This window comes from Phoenix dactylifera, chromosome 1, assembly GCF_009389715.1.
Source record: "Phoenix dactylifera cultivar Barhee BC4 chromosome 1, palm_55x_up_171113_PBpolish2nd_filt_p, whole genome shotgun sequence".
NCBI lineage: Eukaryota > Viridiplantae > Streptophyta > Magnoliopsida > Arecales > Arecaceae > Phoenix > Phoenix dactylifera.
Genome location: NC_052392.1, coordinates 27072643 through 27094205, shown reverse-complemented (window position 1 = coordinate 27094205; position 21563 = coordinate 27072643). Strand labels below are relative to the sequence as shown.

Here is a 21563-nt window from a genome sequence, read left to right as displayed (position 1 = left end):
TACATCCTATGTGAATATTAAACCCTTTGCATATGTGTTTACATCTTATGTAAATGACATATTAGTTTAGGTTTACATCTTATGTAAATGACCTAACCTATTTGGGTTTTTATTCACATCTCATGTAAAGATTGCCTAACATGCATACATCTCATGCATATATCTATTTCCCTTTTAAGCATAATCCTAAACAAAATTATCCTTTAATGAACATGATTCTATGATTTGATCATATCTTATGCATCTCATGCATATATCAATTTTTTTTAAGCATAGGCATAAATAGAAATTTATCTTTTATGATCATGAATCTTTATTTAATCTTAATCACATGCATCTTATGTAATTTCAGATCTGGAAATTTATTAAATATGCTATTAACTAAAATTCTGATCATGCAAGATATGATTTTAATTATTGCATTCTGATTGTAATTAAATTAATCATGCAAGATCTAGATTTTTAGTCAAAAAATCAGCATGCCTGAAATCTGAAATTTCAACACGCGGAAATTTCAGCAAAGCATATGAAATTTGCAGATCTTAATTAAATCCTAATCAAGCCTATCAATTTTAATCTAAATCCCATAAACGCAGCTCTGATACCACTGTCGGGTTACCCCTGTACGCGTTGCGACGATCGCAGCGGCAAGACATGCGCAGGGTTTGTTCATCTCATAAATGTTCTTAAGAACGGAGATTTTAAAAATTTTATAGAGTTCTCTAACTCAGATTTATGAAATCTAAAGGAAAGATTTAAATTTAAAAGACTAGATTAAATTTCAGATCTACTACAATTCCTAATTGTATAGAATTTGTAAAGATTTAAATTTTACCTTTGAATTGGTAGAAACTTCACCGCTATCTGATGATCACAGGATTTTTGGTTCGCTCAAAGCAACACAAGCGTCCGGCTCTACAGGTATCCACATGAGGTACAAATCGCTCCAAGATCTCACCGGGATGCTAGCTCCCTTGCAGAGATCATCTTTGATGGTTGAATTCCTCTTCCTTTAATCAAATCCTTGATTACTTTGAGAGGAAGGAGGAAAAAGATGAAGAAGACGCCTTTTCTTCTTTCTTTGCTCATGCCAGGAAGGAGAAAGGGGAATGGTGGCCGGCTGCAAGGGGACTTCAATGCTCCTATGCTTCACGCCAGGGCCCTTAAAAAGGCATCTCATGCCCATACAAACAAAGAATAATTTCAAGAATCAATCACTTTCTGATTTATCCCTCTAAAATCAGCTACACCCCTTACTTAATTCTATCACAATCCTTACTTAAAAGTGATTGGAAAGAATCCAATGGACGTGCTCATGCCATGTGGCAATCTGCGTGAACAAGGAGGAGGAGGGGCCTCTTGGCGTGTGGACCATGAAAGGAAAGGAGGGGCAGACACCCCTCCTTTCTTTGTGCGTGGGAGGAGGGGCGGATGCCCCTCCCTCTTTCCTTCTTTGCTCCACACGCACGGAGGAAGGGATCTTTCCCTTCCTTCTATGCATGGGTCTCCTAATCCAATTAGGAATTATATGGTCCCATTTGATCCAATTAAATTTTAATCCAATTAGAACCCAATGTGTCCTCCAAATTGATTTATGGAAATCCTAATCTAATTAGGATCCAAATTGGACTTCATGAATTAAGTTCCTTGTCTAATAAGGAGTTCTAATTAATTAGTCCTTCCCATCCTTATCCAATAAGGTTAAGCCTAATTTAATTAGGTCAATTAAATCAATTAAATTGCAATCCAATTGTAAATCTTTCTTCTTTAATTCACTAACTCTAATTGTCAATCAAATTGACATCAAGATCAATTGCGATTCTAAATCGTTATCCAACCATCGGAACGATCAAAATCTCTAATGTGTGTGATTCCGTAGGTTCTATTCTGACTGATAGTGAGATATATTATGATCTCTATCATAATATCATCGAAACTCCTTTCAATAGGTTGAAACGATTTCAACTCTACTCTTAGGGTTCACTGATCACCAAGTGAATGTCTTCAAGTCTCACAATCCACTAGTGACACCTAGTAGCATATATAGTAACAACCTCAACAGAACAGAATGGATGAAACCTTTAGGTGCAGTTAGCGTATGATACAAGTACCTCTATCATGGATCTCGACATGACGAAGGTTATGGATAACTCGTCAAACCCGATCGTCTGTCTTATGTTAAATTTATTTGACTCAAGTTCGAGATTGGAAAACTCATTTTTTCAGAACTGCTCTGGCCAAGGTCTTTCGAACTTAGTCTCATAAATCACATAGGATCACTCCTAATCTATCAAGATCGATAGATCCCATTTAGATGCAATCCTAATCCGACAGCGAACGTACTACAACCAATCTACACTATAAGGATCCTTAGGGTCCATGCTTATGTGCTCGTCAAACTACAACAACCTCACCGTGATTAGCTGAAGGCATCGCAGGTCTAAGTACTAGTCATACAACTGCAGCATCAAGTAAGTCACTGACGAGCGGATAGACATCCAAGTGACTTCTTGCTTTGGTCACGCTTAGTACCCTTGTTCTCTAACAAACACTTGCACAATCACACCGGTGTCCCCACACTATGGACTTAAGACTCGTCCATCAAGGAAAGAGATCTATGCACTAATCTCATCGGATCGATCACCGTCCTTTGTGATAATCCATCAATCAGAAGCAATTCAGAAATTAGCTATTAATTACACATGCCTTAAATTCTCAACTCTTGAGAGTATGTGTTATTATTTATTAATTCCTAGGACGATTCATGGACACATAATAACATGAATGAACAAAATGCCTTATTTTATTAATTAATAGAAGATCAAATACAAATTTCATGCCTCTAGAACAATTACAATGTGTCTACCAAATTGGCTTCTAGGGCATACTCCTAACAGTAACTTGGTTGTACCTCATGAAACATAAATCTAAAATAAGATCTCTCATGCAGTCCTTTATTTGTATGGTCCAAACCTAATTTAATGCCAAAGTAAAACAAGTCAGAACTGATAATGGTGTGGAATTTTAGATGTCTGAATTTTATAATTCCAATGGGATTATACACCAAAGACTTGGGTTTATACTCCACAACAAAATAAAATTGTTGAAAGAAAACATCAACACCTCCTCAATGTTGCTAGAGCTCTTCTTTTTCAAGCATCTCTTCCAATCAAGTTTTGGGGAGATGCTGTCCTAACAGCCACTTATTTGATCAATAGGACACCCACTCCAATTCTCAACAAGAAGTCACCTTATGAAGCTCTTTTTCTTCCACTCCTTCTTACACCCATTTAAGAGTTTTTGGGTGTTTATGCTTTGTTTCCACTCTCAAGCATAACCAAACCAAGTTTGATCCTCGAGCCAGAAAATACATTTTTCTTGGGCATCCAGCAGAGGTTAAAGGCTACCAAGTCTATGACTTAGAAAATCAGTAATATTTCATTTCCAAGGAATGTCATCTTCCATGAATCCACATTTTCTTTTCAGAATTCTAACACAAAAGTCCCTGAATTTTCTCCATCTTCATCAGATCTGGTTCTACCTCCAGCTTTACCAGATACTCATGTATCAGCCTATCCCACTCAGACAGAAACCACCAACCCTTTACCTCACTCTCCAGCACCTAGTTCTTCCCTTGCATGTGCAGATTCAGCTGTGCCACCTTCAGCATGTGTATACTTAGCCGTGTCACCTTTTGTGTGTCCAAACTCAGTCATGCCAACTGAATCACCCTTTCTTAATGAGTCCCATAACCCTAATGTTTCTATGATCCCTCTTAGGAGGTCTAACAGGGTCAGACATCCACCAAACTATTTAAAGAATTATCACTGCAAATTAGTCACTACTACACCAATTGAACAACCAAATTATCATTTCCACTATCCACCCTCTACATAAGCACTTATCCTATGACCATCTTTCTCCATCTCACAAAGCCTACACACACTCTCTCTTTAACCAAAGAACCTACAACCTATAATGAAGCTGGAGTCTTTCAACATTGGAGAGATGCAATGAGGGTTGAAATAGATGCTCTAGAGGCCAATAGAACATGGACCATCACTACTTTACCTCCAGGGAAAACAACAGCAGGTTGCAAATATGTCTACAAAATCAAGTTAATTTTAGATGGGACAATTGAGAGATATAAAGCAAGGTTGGTAACTAAAGGTTACACACAAAGGGAAGGCTTTGATTACCAAGAAACCTTCAGCCCTGTAGCCAAACTCACAACCATCAGGGTATTTCTTGCTTTAGCAGCAAGATACAAGTGACATTTATGTCAATTGGATGTCCACAATGCATTTCTTCCTGGTGATCTAGATGAAGAAATATATATGGAATTACCTTCGGGTTTTTAGATTAAGGGAGAGTCATCCAATAGGAAATCAGTACGCAGATTACATAAATCTATCTATGGCCTCAAGCAAGCCTCTCGGCAATGGTATTTAAAATTCTTCTCTTCTCTCACTGCCATTAGTTTTCAATAGTCCAAATTTGATTATTCCTTATTCACAAGAAGTGATGAGCATGGTTTTATAGTTCTTATAGTTTATGTAGATGATATCATTGTAGGCAGCAACAACTTGATAGCTATTGACTCTATCAAAGCATATTTACACTCTCAATTCAAGATCAAGGATTTAGGAGTTCTGAAATATTTTTTTGGAACTAGAGATTGCAAGATCAGTTGCTGGTATTCATTTATACCAAAGAAAATACACTCTTGAAATCCTTGAAGAGGCTGGGCTTCTCGGCAGCAAATCGATCACAACTCCAATAGAATCCAATCAGAAGTTATCACACTCATCCAAAGATTTACTGGTTGATGTTACAAACTATAGAAGATTGATTGGGAGACTCATCTATCTGACAATCACTAGACCAGACATAACATATGCTATTAATGTTCTGAGCCAATTCATGGACAAGTCAACACAAATTCATCTACTTGCAGCTCACATAATTCTGAAATATCTAAAGGGATCCATAGGTCAAGGTATTTTCTTCTCTTCTCAATCTCCTCTGCGCCTTAAGGCATATAGTGATTCAGACTGGGCAGCATGTCCAGAAACCAGAAGATCAGTCACTGGTTTCTGCATTTTTATTGGAGATTCTCTAGTTAGCTGGAAATCCAGGAAACATGCCACTATTTCTCGATCTTCTGCAGAAGCAGAGTACAGGGCATTAGCTCATATGAGTTGTGAGATTGTTTGGTTGATTACCTTGTTGAAAGATTTCAAAAGAAACCATCCACAACCTGCACTCCTATATTGTGATAATCAGGCAGCACTACATCTCACTGGAAATCTGGTTTTTCATGAGAGGACTAAGCACAGAGCTGGACTGTCACTTTGTCAGGGAAAAGGTGTTTGCTAGTGTTCTTAAACTAGTCCACATTGCTTCAAAATTTCAGTTAGCAGATATATTTACCAAAGCTTTATTTGCTACTACATTCCATTTTCTGTTATCCAAGATGGGCACATTAAACATACATGCCCATCTTGAGAGGGAGTCTCAAAACTACAACACCATCAGTCCGGATGTAACTCCAAGCTGCAACTCCTCTATAGCAGCACCATTGGCTTGACACTTCAAAGCTGAAACTCCAATCTCAAAGCTGAAACTTCATCAGCTTGATCCAACTCCTCCAGCTCCACAGCAGTATAACGGGAACACATAAAACTTCAATAGTTTTTTCACCACATTTCATAACCAGAATAACAGCCATAACGTTTCATAACAGTTGTCTAAAAAACTGTTATTGAAACTGTAATTTTTTCCGGCTATGCTCCGCAAGATTAGTTACATTCTGTTAGATTTTAATACTGCTTAATACCTAGATTAGTTAGCCACTAATCTACCATGGACATGTATAAATACCGCTGGGATCTGTATGAATTAAAGTGAGGAAAATAGAATCTCTTCCAACTTTATCTTCTCCGCTATTTTCCTGCTGTCTTCCTTTATTTTTCTAACAAAAGGCGTGCAAGCACGGGGTCTTGCTCACTTCCGCCGGGGCATCAAACTCCTCCAAGCATATCATGCACCCCTCCTCCCGAGCGTTGTCTCCTTGACCATACACAAAACGCTGCAGCCCCTCAATAAAAGACCGGTCGCCGGCACACCGCCAAATACTTGTAGACGTAATAATCGAACACATCGTCAGCTTTCTCCTCTTCCTCCGGAGGATTGTCCATCATCCATTGAAGCATGAGCTCGATGTCTTTGTCCGACCCACGTTGTCCGAGTAGCAGGCCAACGTGGACGAGCAGCTCGAGCACTGATCCGTCGTCCATCATATGCGCCATGGCCAGGTAGGAGAAGCGGAGTATCTAGTTGTTGTAGAGCCACTGGACTATCTTGTGGACACCATGGAGGCGGGCTACTATGGAGGAGACGATCGATGGGAGAGCTGTGGGTAACGGGATCTGGCCCAGATGGAATCAACTCTTCAATGAACTAAATTTTACTGCTCTCTATTTTTCCGCTATGGTCGTTCTAGGGTCGACTCGTCTCTTTCTGAAGTCAACTCTAGTTTGACTACAGTCGGCTTATGAATTCTATGGGTTGACTCGTCAATATGATGTTTTTTCAACTCTCCATCTTTTCTCGATGGTCATTTTGGGTCGGCTCATTTTTGTCTAGGATCGACTCATGCTAAGCTGGAGTCAGCTCGAGCACTTCATAGTTTTGCTCGTCAATGTAATGAATTTTTTGGCTTTCTGTCTATCCTCTAAGACTGTTCTGGGGTCGACTCGTAATCTGTTAGAGTCGGCTTATGAAAGTACATCAGTCAGTGATAGTGTGCCGAGATCGATTTGTTGCAGGCTTGGGGTTGACTCTTGGGATAGCTGAGGATAAAATCTTCTGTCTTTGTATTTGAGCTTCCAAAAAATATTATTATGGCCTTTTAGAGTTAGTTTCTTGATGCGGAGCTTCAGATGGATGGTCCTTATTTAGGAGTGGCTGAAGGCTTTCTTCTTGCTTTTTGAAATTAATCAGTTATACTCAAAGCAATAGATTAGTTATCTTTTAATTCAACTATTTTACATCATCAAAATCAACCCTTTAGGGTCAACATATAATAACATATTTTACTATATCTTAGCTTTGTATGTAAGGCCATCCTAAGCAACATAATAAAGAAAAAAGAAAACAAAAGATTCATCCCTTCAATTTATTGCCACGAAGGTTGACAATAGAAATTATTTTTCTCATTTGGAGGTTAATAGAGAAGTATAGAGAAAAGAGACAAACTCTTTATATTATTTTTATTGATTTAGAGAAAGCATATATTATAGTTCCTAAAGAAGACTTATGGTGGTTGTTAGAAAAGAATGGACTTTTCATTAGATATATTAGTGTGACAAAGGACATGTACGATACAACAATTACTAGTATGAAAACTCCTGGTAGTAATATTAGTAAGTTTCTAATCATAGTAGGTTTAGTTTTATATGGAGGATCTACTCTAAATCCTTGCCTTTTTTACTAGTTATGGATGCACTTACTAGGCATATTTAGAACAATATTCTTAAGCATTCTATTTGCAGATGATATAATCGTGGTGGATGAAACTAATATCGAGGTCGATCATAAGTTAGAATAATGGAAGAGTGCATTAGAATCCATGGATTTTAGGTTAAGTAGGACAAGATGGAATACATAGAATGATATTTTAATAAAATTTGAAATAAAAATGAAGGTGGTCTGAAACTAAGGATCATGAAGCCTCTAGGAGGGATCATTTTTGATATTTAGGATTTGATTTTTAATAAAGGGAAGAATAGGATGATATCCAATATGGTTAAAGCAAGTTGGATATAATGGAGGAGAGTAACTAGATATTATGCATTTATAGAATATTTGCCAAGTTGAAGAAAAAGTTTCATAGGACAATCATACGACCAGTTACATGGTACAAACTTAAGAAATTAGAAAATAACATGTGCACTAGATAGGTGTGGTCGAAATGGAAATGCTGAAATAGATGTATAATAATACAAAAAAATAATGAAGAAAAAATGAAGCTATTCATAAAAAGGTGGCTGTAGCACTAATTGAGGAGAAGGACAAATTTGATGGTATGGATATAGGTTGAGCGATGCACCGGTGTGGAGGAGTAGTTTGATATATGTAGAAGTAAAGAGGGATAGAGGTAAACCAAAAATCACATAAAATGAAATAGTAAGGAAGGACTTAACATTTCAACATTTCTCAAAGAATATGTATTTAAACCAACTGGAATGGTGTAAAAGGATTCATGAAGCCAACCCTAAATAGTTTGGAATTAAGACTTAGTTGAGTGGAGTTGAAAATGATTATATCATAAGATATGATACAACATAATTTCTAAGCACTTTGTGTAATACCTGTGCAAAATGTGCCTCATAGCCTCATTCCTAAGACTTGTGCTCTTTAAGAAGTCCCAATTAGAGATGCAATGTGATGAACATTTCAAATAAGCCAAGTTAAACAATGCAGCCTAATAGTTGGAGCCTCTGTAGTGTTGTATAGGACCATATATGTGTGTATAAATAGAAAGGTCACATATAAATATGTAATCAAGGTTGAAAGACAAAGAAGAAATGACTTGTTTAGGGGTTTAACCATTGTCAGAAATGTTGATAAGTAGCTCTTGATTTCTGCAAAGGCACTTACCTCTACTTCTCATTGTCATTTGTTGATTCTGGAAGAGGAGTTTCTTTTTCTTTTGTTAGAAAATTCTTATTTTTTATTTTTAATTGCTTCCATAGCAAGTTCCAGTAAATTGACCTAGTAATGATCACATGACTACAATTGTGGGTGCATCTACATCAATCATCTATTTTTTTTTCTTTTGATAGCATACATGTTACTTCTGTTAGTGATGTCATTCCTCTCTATCTCTAATAACTATTTCCTTTAATTCATTAGGAAGACTAAATATCTAAGTCAATTATATATAAAGGATTAGAAGCTAATTATCTACTATAAAAATGAGGCTTCAACCTTTAAAAGATTCTATTTTTCAAATTATATGAATTATATGGGTGAATGCAATTCAGATATGTAGATTTATCAAGACCAAGTTCTCATGGAAGATAGTAACTTTACATAGTACACTCATATACATATAGAGAAGTGAGCTAATGATAGCTGAGTGTCTCTTGCACACATCAGAGATCTTAAAACATTAACAAGCCAAAAAAAAATCAAGACCAAGCTTCGATGGAAGATAGCAATGAGACAGTAATATGACATGGCACAATCACATACACAGAGATAACTATGCTAATAATGGAATGGGTGTTTCAGACATTCAAGGGTCTTAGAAGTATAGGAAGCCCATACTGCGGCTGAAGGGTAAGCATGTCCGCTGGTGCATGTATATAGTTGGGGAGAGAGATAATGAGAACCTCTGGAGGATCATGGCGATCACGGATTTCGCTTCCAACATTGCAAAGTTTTGACCAATGCATGCTCTCGGTCCTATCGAGAATGCAAGTAGTACATTGGGGTGCTTGGCAGCTTTTGATATCCCATTCTTGTATCTAAGAGGATTGAACTCATCAGCATCAGCTCCCCAAACCTCTTTATTCCTATGAATAATTGCAATTGGTATTGCCAGTCTGGTGTCCTTCGGAATCACTAGGTTTCCTAAAGTCAAATCTTTAGCAGCCATTCTTTGCATCATGATTGCTGGACCATAGAGCCTCAAGGCTTCTAAGAGAACCATGGCAACCTGCAAAAAGAGATGATTATGTAAATAACTTAAATTATGTAGGAGGATGTCCGTTGTGTCTGATAAATATATACCAATTTTAACTTGCTGAGCATGTCTGCATTGGGAATTCCTATACCACATTCTCTGAGCACCTCCTCTCTGAGCCTCTCCTGCCATTCTTGGTTGGTACACAACAGGAGCACAGTCCAAGTAAGCAAATGGGAGGTGGTCTCCTGTCCAGCAAAGAAGAATGTCTTGCACTCATCTATGATCTCATTCATGCTCAATATTTGACCCATTCGCTCTTGATTAGGGTTTGATCTGCAAGACTCCATCATCAACCCAAGCAGATCATTTGCATAGCTGGAGTCCTTCGAATCTAATCGGCCCTGTATGATGTGCATCAGTGTGTTCCTCACTCTTCTTTCTAGCTTCCACCTGTGCAGATTCCTCCTAGAAGGAATATATCTGCTAACAAAGGATATGATTGTAGTTTGATTTGCTAAGCCATGTTTTATGAATCATAGTATAGTCATGAAAGGATAAAAGGAAAAATGAGTTACTTGTATCCAGGGATGTTCACATTGAGAAGACTTTCTGCTGCAGGTGTCTGAAGCTCCTTTTGTGCCTGAAAGACTTCCTTGCCTTCAACATAACTGCTTCCAAAAGCTATGTGGGAGATTACATCTGCTGTTAACTCTTGAAATTGGCTGCTGACCTCTATCTCTCTTTGTCCGTCAGCTTGAGTTGCCTGATCTTGCCATCATTCTAGCATGGATTGAGCACATGCTGCCATCTTCTTTGTCATCGTCTGTCAAATTAAAAGCAGTTAGGTTACACATTAAAATGTGTACTGGCACATAAATCATGCCAGCCACCCTTAGATTATGTGGTGTCTGAGTACTATTAAAGTTCAAATAAATTAATAGACATATAAGCTTGGACAGTGACTGAACTCATGATCATGGTTTACTTCAGTTCTTTCACAAATTGGAAAAACATGAAGCAATTTTCTGTGCTGGAGTCGCAGTGTTAGAAATACCAACATAGAAATCAAATACGAAGATCAATATTAGTTAATGAAATAGGGTCCAATATTTGGTCTCTTTTTACTTATATCATTTTTTAATACAAGGTATCAAAGCCAACTAAACCTCGGTCCCGAACTAGTTGGGGTTGGCTAAATAAATCTTTTTCCTACATTTCACTATATTTAGGGCAAGCAATCAGTCTCATAAAATTGCAGCATTAATATTGTAGTGGCAACACTGAAGAAGTCGAGAAAAGGATAATTGAGTTAACTCTATGCTGGTTTTCTCTTTTTGGGTATAGAAAACCATAAAAATTCTAACAAGCAATGCTACCGACATCACTATTGATTTCTTAAACCATATATATATATATCTGTATCTACGTATGTATATTGGTATGTACATATGGATGGATGGATGGATGTTTTCGTGTGTGCGTAGGGGGGCCTATATAAACTTGCATCCTTTTCTAAGTGTTATCATTGTAACATGTTCTATTAAAACAGATTATGGTGCCAAGTGTTGTAGTAGCATTGTTGTAAAAATATTAAGGGTTCATATGCAACTGACCTTGAGCTTATCCATTATAAAAACAGGACTGACAACATGCCGGTGCCTTGCCCATTCCGCCCCTTGAGTGAGAGGCAAACCCTTACCCAATAAAGCCAGTAGGCTAGGAATTGGTGTCTCCTTTGGGAAGAAACCAAATTTGTTCGATAGCACTTGTTTAGCCAACTCTGGATCAGTGATACGTATCGTTGGATGGGGTCCAAACCAATATAGAAATGTTTCTCCTGTGGCATGCAGCAACATAATTAAGAAATTTAACAATATTTTAACATTTGACTTTTTTTAGTTGAATTAGGTCATTTTTATTGTAATTAAAGACCAGCTTGACTTATTACAGTGCAGCTCATTTCCATGTTCTTGGACGCATGAACAATATTTACAGACTTTTTTTTGAGTGCTCAAATGTGTGAACATATGACATACCTTTCTACCATTTGTTACCCTATCATGGACATATGAAGTTCTCCGGTCTGTGTATTCTGGATTTATCCTTTGAGGACGTGGTAACAGTGTTCTCCAACTTATTGAGAAATTATCAAATCAGACTTGACCATCTATGCCCCATTAGAGAAATGATGCTTTCATTAATATCTATAGTTGTTGCCTCTGCCACGCTTCTTTCTACTACTATACTAATTATTTTATATAATTTTCTTTTACTTTGTAAATTTTATTAAATCTATTTCTGAATTTTGGCAAATTTAACTTTTTTAAGAGGCAAATTCTGAAATTTTGTACCTTGCCAAATTAGTTCGTGTGTGCTGATCTTGTTGCTATATTCCAGAAAAGATGAAGAAGATAAAATGAGGACTAAGGAGACATTGAGTGTGTGTGTAGATCTTGTGACAGTGAGTCGGTGTGTGCATGTGTGGGTGGTTGTGTGTGTGCTTGCGCCCGCATGCACGTCTGTGTACATATGTGCGTGTGTTCATGCGTGTGTGTACATATGTGCTGTGTAAATTTTATTACAGCTATTTCTGAATTTTGAAAAATTCCACTTTTTTAAGAGGCAAATTCTGAAATCTTGCAACTTGCAAAATTAATTCCTGTGTGCTGATCTTGTGACTGTGTTCCAAAAAAGATGAAGAAGATAAGTTGAGGAGACACTGAATGATTATATATATATATATATATATATATATATATATATATATATATATATATATATAGAAATTCAGCTTTTTTAACAGGAAAATTCTTAAATTTTTCACCTTGCCTAATTAAGTTCCGTGTGCTGATCTTGTGACTGTGTTCCAGACAAAATGAAAAAGATAAGATGAGGGGACATTGAATGATTTTATATATATATAACAAACCTTTAGAAGGAAAAAAATAATAAGAAGGCATTTATCAAAGCATCGAGTAGTATACCATCTTCCTCTAGAATATGAAGAAAGGTTAGTGAGTTTAAACAGACCATATTGTGACATCCACTTGAGATAGTGTGGCAGGACCTTAGGAGTGATATCATTTGAGTTGATGTCCAAGATCAGCTTTCTTCCAGCCTTCTTCATGCTTCGAATCTCCTCAAGTGATCCAGACCAGAACATGCCACCAGGCCCCCCTACCCCTTGCTTCCTGAACCTCTTTGTTATGGCATATGTTCTCCATGTAAGATACACCAATCCCCTCCAAAGGCTAGAGATCAGTACCACCACCAAGGCGCCTAACACCAATCCAATATTGCTCATCTCCCTACAAAAAGAAGCTCAAAGTTAGAACCTAGTACCTTCCAAATCTTCAAAACTTAGTTGCTTGCAGCCAAAGCATGCAAAGGAGCAGCAATTCGGGGCTTTGGAAAACAGTTTGAGCAAAGAAAACTGTAACAATCCAGGACCTCACCCAAAATGGCTAGCCAGAAGTTATTATTTAGGTTCTTTGATCCTGTATAAGTACTCAAGATCTACCCAGCGAATAACCGATGTGGGACTAAACACACGCTCGCACGGGTCCTCATATATTCCCCTCATTTAAGCCATGACGTCCTCGTCAGACTAAGAGTTCAAATCTATTCAAATCTAATCACAAATACCACGATCGGCCCATGGTCAGCCTCAATGGATCCGTGCTGCAGTGTCTCCTAGTCCACATAGGTTATGGGTCGGGTTCGCTCTGATACCATTTAAGTTGTCACACCTCCGGCCCGAGATCGCGAGCCGGGGGTCCGCACCAACCGCCGCACACCCGTAGGAAACTCTCCCCACGAGCATGCAAGGCATCTTAACCAAACCTCAAATATGTAACTAAATTAATTCAGCTAAAATAAATGCAATCTTATTCCATTGACTGACACAAATATAAAGTCTCACAGTTCTAAATATACAGCGGAACAATAAATTATTAGCATGTAAAACTTTGTTCTTTAAATAACAAAACCTCACAATGTCTAACAATAGTCTAAGATAAAACATCAATGCAAATAAATCCTAGTCTAAGATAACTTGTGCTTCAGTTCTTTTAGTCGCTCTCCCATTTTAAAATTCCGATAAGTTAGTTCTCGGAATATGTAAAACAACAAGAAATTGTATAATGAGCTAAACAACCTAGTAAGTAATAAATACCTTAATTAGTCAATTCATATAATAACTTAAAATATAAATACAAATTATGATGAATCAACATAATAACATAATCAATTCCTTTTCAAATACAAATTCATAGAAATCTGTATCTTTCAAATATCCATATACATAATCATAAATCTGATTCGAAACAAATCACAATCATCTCAACAACTTTTAACTACGACCACACTTATACCCTGCGGCTAGGCCAGAAACAGAACCACACTTATACCTTGCGGAGCGGGCCAGAATACCGCACTTATATCCTGTGGAGTGGGCCAGAATACCGTACTTATACCCTACGGAGTGGGCTAGAATACCACACTTATACCCTGTGGTGGGGCCAGAATTGCCAATGCATAACCCCCAATTGGCAGGGTCCAGAACATAGTCAGGCTGAGAGTTCCAAATCTGATGCACATCAAAATTCTTTTGTAACATAATAAATATATCTTAATCCGATCTAAATATGCATATACGATGCAAGAACGGTAAATATATCCAAAAAATATTATTCCAATTCATCTATCTATCTTTCATTCAAATCATCATCTCGTAAAATTCATAAATCACATATAAATTCATTAACAATTTATTCAATGCAAAAATAATATTATATAAATGAAGAGTTTAGAAAAAGCAGTTCATTACTTACTTCGAACACGATCCACAACAAATCCAATTAATCTCACAAATTTCTCGCAGGACCTAATATCCAAAAATCATATTTTTCTTTTAAAATTCATCATAATATATATATAAAACTTAAATCTTAACATCCTCCCAGGGCCGACCCTACAGAAGTGCCTAGCACCTGGGTTGGGGTTCGGATTCGGGTTCATACCCGTAAACCACCCTCCTCCCTTTATTTATTATTATTATTATTGTTGTTATTCTTTCTTTCTTTCTTTTTTCTTTCTTTTCTTTTCTTTTCTTTTCTTTTCTTTTCTCTCCTTCTCCAGAACCTTCTCCCGACTTCTTCTCTTTCCCCTCTTTTCTTTCTTCTTTCTTCTATTTCTTTCTCCGCCTCCTCTTCTCCCGACTTCTTCTCCTCCCCCCTTTCTTTCTTCTTCTTTCTTCTCCCGCGAAAGGAGGTCGGCAAGCTCGGGAGAAGCCAAGTCGAGGCCGACGGCGCCCACGACGGCCGGCCCTCTCCTTCTTCCCGCAGAGGAGGCATGCGGAAGGGAGAAGAAGAAGAGCCCGCGACGGTCGGCCTTCTCCTTCTTCCCTCTCTTCTTCTTTTTTTCTTTCTTTCTTTCTTTTTCAATTGGTATAACAAAGAGGTAAAGGTAGGAACCTTACCTCAGCCTCGGCGAAGGTTCCGGCAACTTTCTCTCCGGCGGCAATGGAGGAAGAGGAAGATCCGTGCTGAAGAAGACCCACCTTTCTAATGGCACTCTCTCTCTCTCTCCCTCTCTCTCGGCCGGCAGCACGAGGAATCGCCCAACTAGAGGAGACTCGGGGTTTGCGGCTCCTCTTCAAATGGCTTCAACGAGAGGAGAAAAAGCCCTAAAAAAAAACCAAGCGCTGGCTTCTTCGGATCTCCCCTGCTTCACGCCCCCTCACGTGCGACGTATGTGAGGCCAAAACCTTGGGGCTGGGCCGGTCAAGTGGACCGGGCCCAGTTCCAGGGTCTCACATCCTTCCCCCTTAAAAGAAATTTTGTCCACGAAATTTTTCGTACATACAGTTCAAGAGTAGGTCGCACGTGAGGCCAAAACCTTGGGGCTGGGCCTATCAAGTGGACCGAGCCCAGTTCTAGGGTCTCACATCCTTCCCCTCTTAAAAGAAATTTTGTCCACGAAATTTTTCGTACATACAGTTCAAGAGTAGAAAATACTTCTTCTAAATTAAGTCATAACATTCTTCAAATCGAAGTCGTCTTGTCTGACCAATGTCGAATAATTCCATTCACCACACTTTCTCTGCACACACTGATTTAAACCTCAACATACTCGTATCAAGTCTAGATTTTTTTCTAGAATTACTTACTTATTGGTACATTCATTATTGTCTTAATCCGCGTGAACACTTTCGAAATTTAAAAGTTCATATTCTTCTTTTGAAAATTAATCAAAAAAATGTTGTGTAACTATTTAAACTTTTCTAGCAGCATAATGAGTTGTCTAACAAAGAGCAGTGGGCATGGCTAAACAATAAATAGAAATAAATATTGGGACTAGATTAATACTTGTCGTCAACACTTCAGAAGCCTGTGCGTCATGTTGTATAAGTGCAAATACTCTTCCTTGAGTCTTTGGCCCCTAGCTTCCTTCTATTGCTTGAGTAGATCTATTCTCGTTTTTTTGTGGGCAGTCTGCAATTTTATGACCTATCTTACCGCATCTAAAACAGGCACCGGTGTTCCAATGGCAATCCTTGTCAGCATGAGCCTTACCCCATCTGGAACATTTATTGATATTCATCTGTTTAGGATTGTCACTCGCTGATTTCTTGTTTGAACTCTCGGCGTTTTCATTGCTCTGCCCTTGAAATTCATTTGACATGTTCCTCTTCTTTTGATTTCTTTTCCTTTCCAACCGTTCATCATTAACTTTCCTTTCAATTATTAAAGCCTTATTTACTACAGCTGCATAGGTAGTCAATTCATAAGGTACCACTTGTTTTCTAATTTCAGTCTTTAGTCTCATCTCAAATTTATGCGCTTGATCTAGCACATCCTCGACTAACTTTGGAACAAATTTGGCTAGCTCGGTAAATTTAGCTTCATATTTTGCAATAGTCATATTTCTTTACTTTAGATGAATAAACTCCTGCTCTTTCTGTATCCTTACACTCCGAGGAAAATACTTATCATAAAATGCTCTTCGAAATTTTTCCTAAGTGAGTGGCTCCCTATCCTGCTCATATTTATGTTCCAACATCCGCCACCAGTTGAAACAAAATTTTTTCATCATCCTGGCATCTCAAGACAGCAAATGCTTTTTCCATCTCTGTAAGCCAATTGTCTGCTTCCAACAGTTCTATAGTCCCCTTAAAAGCTGGAGGAGCCAGCCTCTTAAATTCAGCTATATTGCTACGCTGTTCACATTGTTCCCCTTGTCTTTGTTGTGGCTATGTCTGGGGCAACTGCGCTTGTTGTTGGAGCAACTACTGTTGCACCTGCTGTTGCATCTGCATAAGGCCCACTATGGTCTGCATAATCTGGCCTAGGCCTGGTTCTTGTTGTCTTGTCTGAGTATCATTAGTAGGATTGACGACCCTCTCCTGCTGAGGGGTGTTACCAACTTGTTGAGGTGTGTTGCTATTTTGCGGGTTTGGTGCCTTATCAGTAGCTCCGCGACTAGTCCTTCTCATCCGACGTGGAGGCATTCTGACCTATATCTATCAGATAGCAGCATGCCAATAATAAGCTTACCAATTAATTACAAGTATATAAGATGGTTGTTTTAATCATCATAAACTAACGTCCCAATGTCCCTAGTGTCTACCACCTACACTCATGTCATGTCAGATTTTCTTATCTTAGAATTTATCCATTTAGGCTTTAATACCATTTGTAACAACTCAGGACCTCGCCCAAAATAGCTAACCGGAAGTTATTATTTAGGTTCCTTGATCCTGTATAAGTACCCAAGATCTACCCAGCGAATAACCGACGTGGGACTAAACACACGCTCGCACGGATCCTCACATACTCCCCTCGTTTAAGCTCTGACATCCTCGTCAGGCTAAGAGTTCAAATCTATTCAAATCTAATCACAAATACTACGATCGGCCCATGGTCGGCCTCAATGGATCCGTGCTGCAGTGTCTCCTAGTCCACATAGGTTATGGGTCGGGTCTGCTCTGATACCATTTGTAACAATCCAGGACTTCACCCAAAATGGCTAGCCGGAAGTTATTATTTAGGTTCCTTGATCCTATATAAGTACCCAAGATCTACCCAGCGAATAACCGATGTGGGACTAAACACACGCTCGCACGAGTCCTCACAAAAAACTTTGACAGCCGATCTTTGATTCCTTCCTAAAGGATATAGTAGTATTAGAGGAAGATTGCCATCTTATTTATACCATAAGTTTTGGACATTTTGTTTGCTTGACAAATGTTGCTCTAACAAACTGGTGACTGTGGTTTCCTGTTTGCTCTCTGTAAATGAGATCATGGATGATGCAAGCAAGGAAGGGCTTCTTTTGTGCATCATTGGCTTCGTCCAAAAAAAGTCCAATCCGTACAATGGCACACCTGCTTGTATTGCTTCATTTTCCCCCCTCTGTTTTTTTTTTTTTTTTTGCTTTTTTCCATGTGCGTGTTGGTTTGTAGTCGGACTGATCCTTATCTTGTTTTCCGGCATGACCATTTATATCCTTATATTTTTAAAAAATGACTGCATCTTGAACACTTATCAGAATCAAGATAGCTTTATAGGAAAAATCCCAAGCAGGCGATCCACTGGATAGTGATAAATTATTAATGGAAAGATGTTATGTTACTCTCCCTTCATCTCCATCAAATTATTCAAATTTGATTCACAAGAGGATCCCTGTTCAATCTCCCTGACAACGTCTCTTTCCCTGCTCATGTCCCTGGTGGGTGGGCACACTATAGGAATAGTAATTTTTACCGGCGTTTTTCATAGCCTTTACCGATGCTTATTAGCGTCGGCAAAAACCCCGCCGACGCAAGAGCAAGCGTCGTAGACGCGTCGGCGATACCTGAGTTGGAAAGATTTTTGCGTCGCCTGAGTTGGAAAGATTTTTGCCGACGCTAACGGAAAGCGTCGGCAAAACCAAAGATTTACCGACGCTTATTAAAGCATCGGTATAGCTATTTTTGCCGATGCTAAGTTGCGTCGGCATAGACTACTACTCATAGTGTTAACAAGATTGGCACTTGTTTTTATTAATTCTCCTTGTCTTTTTGTAAGCATAAACATGGACAAAATGACAAATTGAGGGTAGGTGCTTTATATGCTAGTTAGAATGATTGATACTATCCTATTATTAAGTATCTCAAACATCCTTCAACCAAAGTTGATAGAAAGTTAGAACTCCATGTCATAAATTATTTGGTCTTAGGAGATGAGCTGTACCAAAAGAATGTAGATGGACTTCTCGTGAGGCTAAAATGAAATGAAACCAGACACTATTGATCTTCCCATGAGCAAAATATTATGAACACTCGATACATTATTTTAGAAGACAAAATATAACATGAACCATGAGCATAGGATCCAATAAAACACTCTAGATTATTTTAAAATGACATGTTATTTATAACTGGTCAATGCATCAAAAAGGAGGTTAACTCAGTAATCTTCGTTTCATGGAAGGTGAAATAATTAAGATAACCAGGAGAGAGCTCTCTTCACTCTCCAATTTCTTTTCTGGTTTACCCTTTAACTCATCTTCTTGTCAATGAAGTTAAAAAAGTCCTTGACCGATCAACTACCATCTTTCAATCAAACAGCATATTTCTCCATCATAGCATTTATGGCAGGTAAAGTGAGTAGCAAGCAAATAACGCATAATTATAATCCATGGTTAATTAGCTAATCTAGAGATGGTTACCAATGGTTAAATGTATTTTACAAGATTATGTTATCTCCTAATCCAACAAGATGTGGACATAGATGTGGATAAGACCAAACTTGAATATTAAATCCAAGCCTCCCAGAGGATTAGCCCGATCCTCTTATAATAAGCACTTCTCCCAAAGTAATCCTCTCTCCGCTTCATGGGGTGCAAGCCAAGCCCTGAGAAATCCAAAGGCTCAAAGTTTCAAGGGATCTAACATATATAATTTGTCGGACCACTGATTGGATCTCCATAGCCGAAGGAATCGATCGCCCATACAAAAAGTTCTTAAACTCCGGGTTGAAAACGGTGCGAATGCTGAGTATCTGTCCTGGGCTGGGGAACAGAATACTTTCCAAATGAACATTTACCTATCCAACCAAATAAAAGAGAAACAGAAGCATGCTGGGGATGATTAGCTATCCAAAAAAGCAAGCACAATACCCTTTTTGGAGATTTGATTGTCTTTGCTAGCATACTTCCATTAGCATTACTCAAATTCAAGAAATGCAGTAGTACCCGGTAGAAACAAATAGAAATTGTCGCCAAAATCGTTAATTTCATAAGCACACTACAAATTTCTTTTAAAATAAGCATTTAGCATACGAATCATTAAGATGTAAGGCTTCATTTTTGTAACCTATCTTTGCCTCTAAAAATCTTTTGAGTTACCTCTTTCTCAGGCGGAGGGAGATGGGGTTGGCCGGTTGGCACCGCAGAGGAGGGAGAAGGAGAGGAGGATGCAGACGGTTGCTTAGCGCCGAAGAGGAGGGAGAAGGAGAGGAGCTTGCCGTCGGACGTCGCTCGGCGCCGGAGAGGACAAGGCCAATCACTCGTCGTCGGAGAGAAGGGAGGAGGAGACGAGCTAGGGCTTGATCGATCGGGATGCAAAATGAGGAGAGGGCCGGCCGCTTGGTTTTGTTGTTAATTTGACTTTTGACGACGCTTATACGCGTCGTCTTAGGATGCGAGTACGACGACGCTAATAAACGTCGTCTATTCCTACGCTTTGTTAAAAAGCGTCGGCTTTTTCTGTTGATTACGACGACGCTTTTGCGTGTCGTCTATTCTCGAGAATTACTGACGCTTTTTCTGTTGATTACGACGACGCTTTTGCGCGCGTCGGCAAAGTTTGGCGGTGTGCCTTTTTTCCCAACGCTTCTCCGTAGCGTTGGAAAAAAAGTGTCGAAAAAGGCCGATTTTCCTGTAGTGGCAATCAAATTTTATACTACTTAAATGTGCTAAACCTTCTAGTTGTTGTAGGGCTCTCACTTTATTTATTGTAGAAACTTTAACCACCATGTGCGTTTAATATTTAGTACTTCTACTTCTAAGTCATTGGTCTTTGCCATCAGAACTGATTCACCCAATAGGCTTAGTACGGTACGGAAAACCCATAAGCATCATGAGAAAAAGCATCTAAATCTTTAGTTTCAACAAGATTTTGAGAGAAAATTGAAAGAAGATCTATGAATTCTCAGATTCACAGATTCGAGGGAGCTATACGAGGTTGGACGAAATAGGCTGGAATAATTACTATTGTAATATTAAGTTTCAGCAACTAGTCGTAGGCTGAAATAATTACCATTGTAATATTAAGTTTGAGTAACTAGTCATAGGCTGGAATAATTATCATTATAATATTAAGTTTCAGTAACTAGTCAATATCGACATCTTGCAATGTTACTATTAACTAAGGGGGCCAGAACAAAACAAGGCACTAAGCATAGTCCCACCTTTCTTAAGGCAGAAGCATGCTTTCCTTATCAATTGGCTTGTTTCTTCTATTAGTTCTCATAAACCATTTCTTTGCTTTTTAAACAGCCAACGATAGGTTTATTTGGAATATGGTTAAACATTAATAAATCTCAAAAGCTGTAACCTTCATCATTTTGAGCCTATTACAGTAAGTTTCTTTTCATATGCTTTGTGCAAAAACATGTGGCCTGCAAGAAGCTATATGTTTATGAATGATAAAGTAGTTCCACCATAAATAATCTGGTGCATGATCACAAGTATCTAACAATCTTTAAAACTGAATCTTCACAAGAGTCATTTTGTTGTAGAAGAATCTTTTAAATATGCTTGTGAAGGAAGGAAACCAGTGGAAACCTAAATTAGTATGACCTTTACCACTAAAATCTTCTTA

At 38.3% G+C, this 21563-nt stretch overlaps 1 protein-coding gene across 1 annotated transcript; it reads right to left on the bottom strand.

The window, feature by feature from the left end:
- Window positions 1–9055: 9055 nt before the first annotated feature.
- Window positions 9056–12074, bottom strand: LOC103696907 (cytochrome P450 709B2-like). Its single transcript, XM_039130882.1, is given in 5 exon segments — window positions 9056–9382; window positions 9385–9727; window positions 9802–10177; window positions 10273–10520; window positions 11311–12074. Coding segments are annotated over 5 exon segments (1296 nt in total). The 5' UTR covers window positions 11554–12074; the 3' UTR covers window positions 9056–9296.
- Window positions 12075–21563: the final 9489 nt, after the last annotated feature.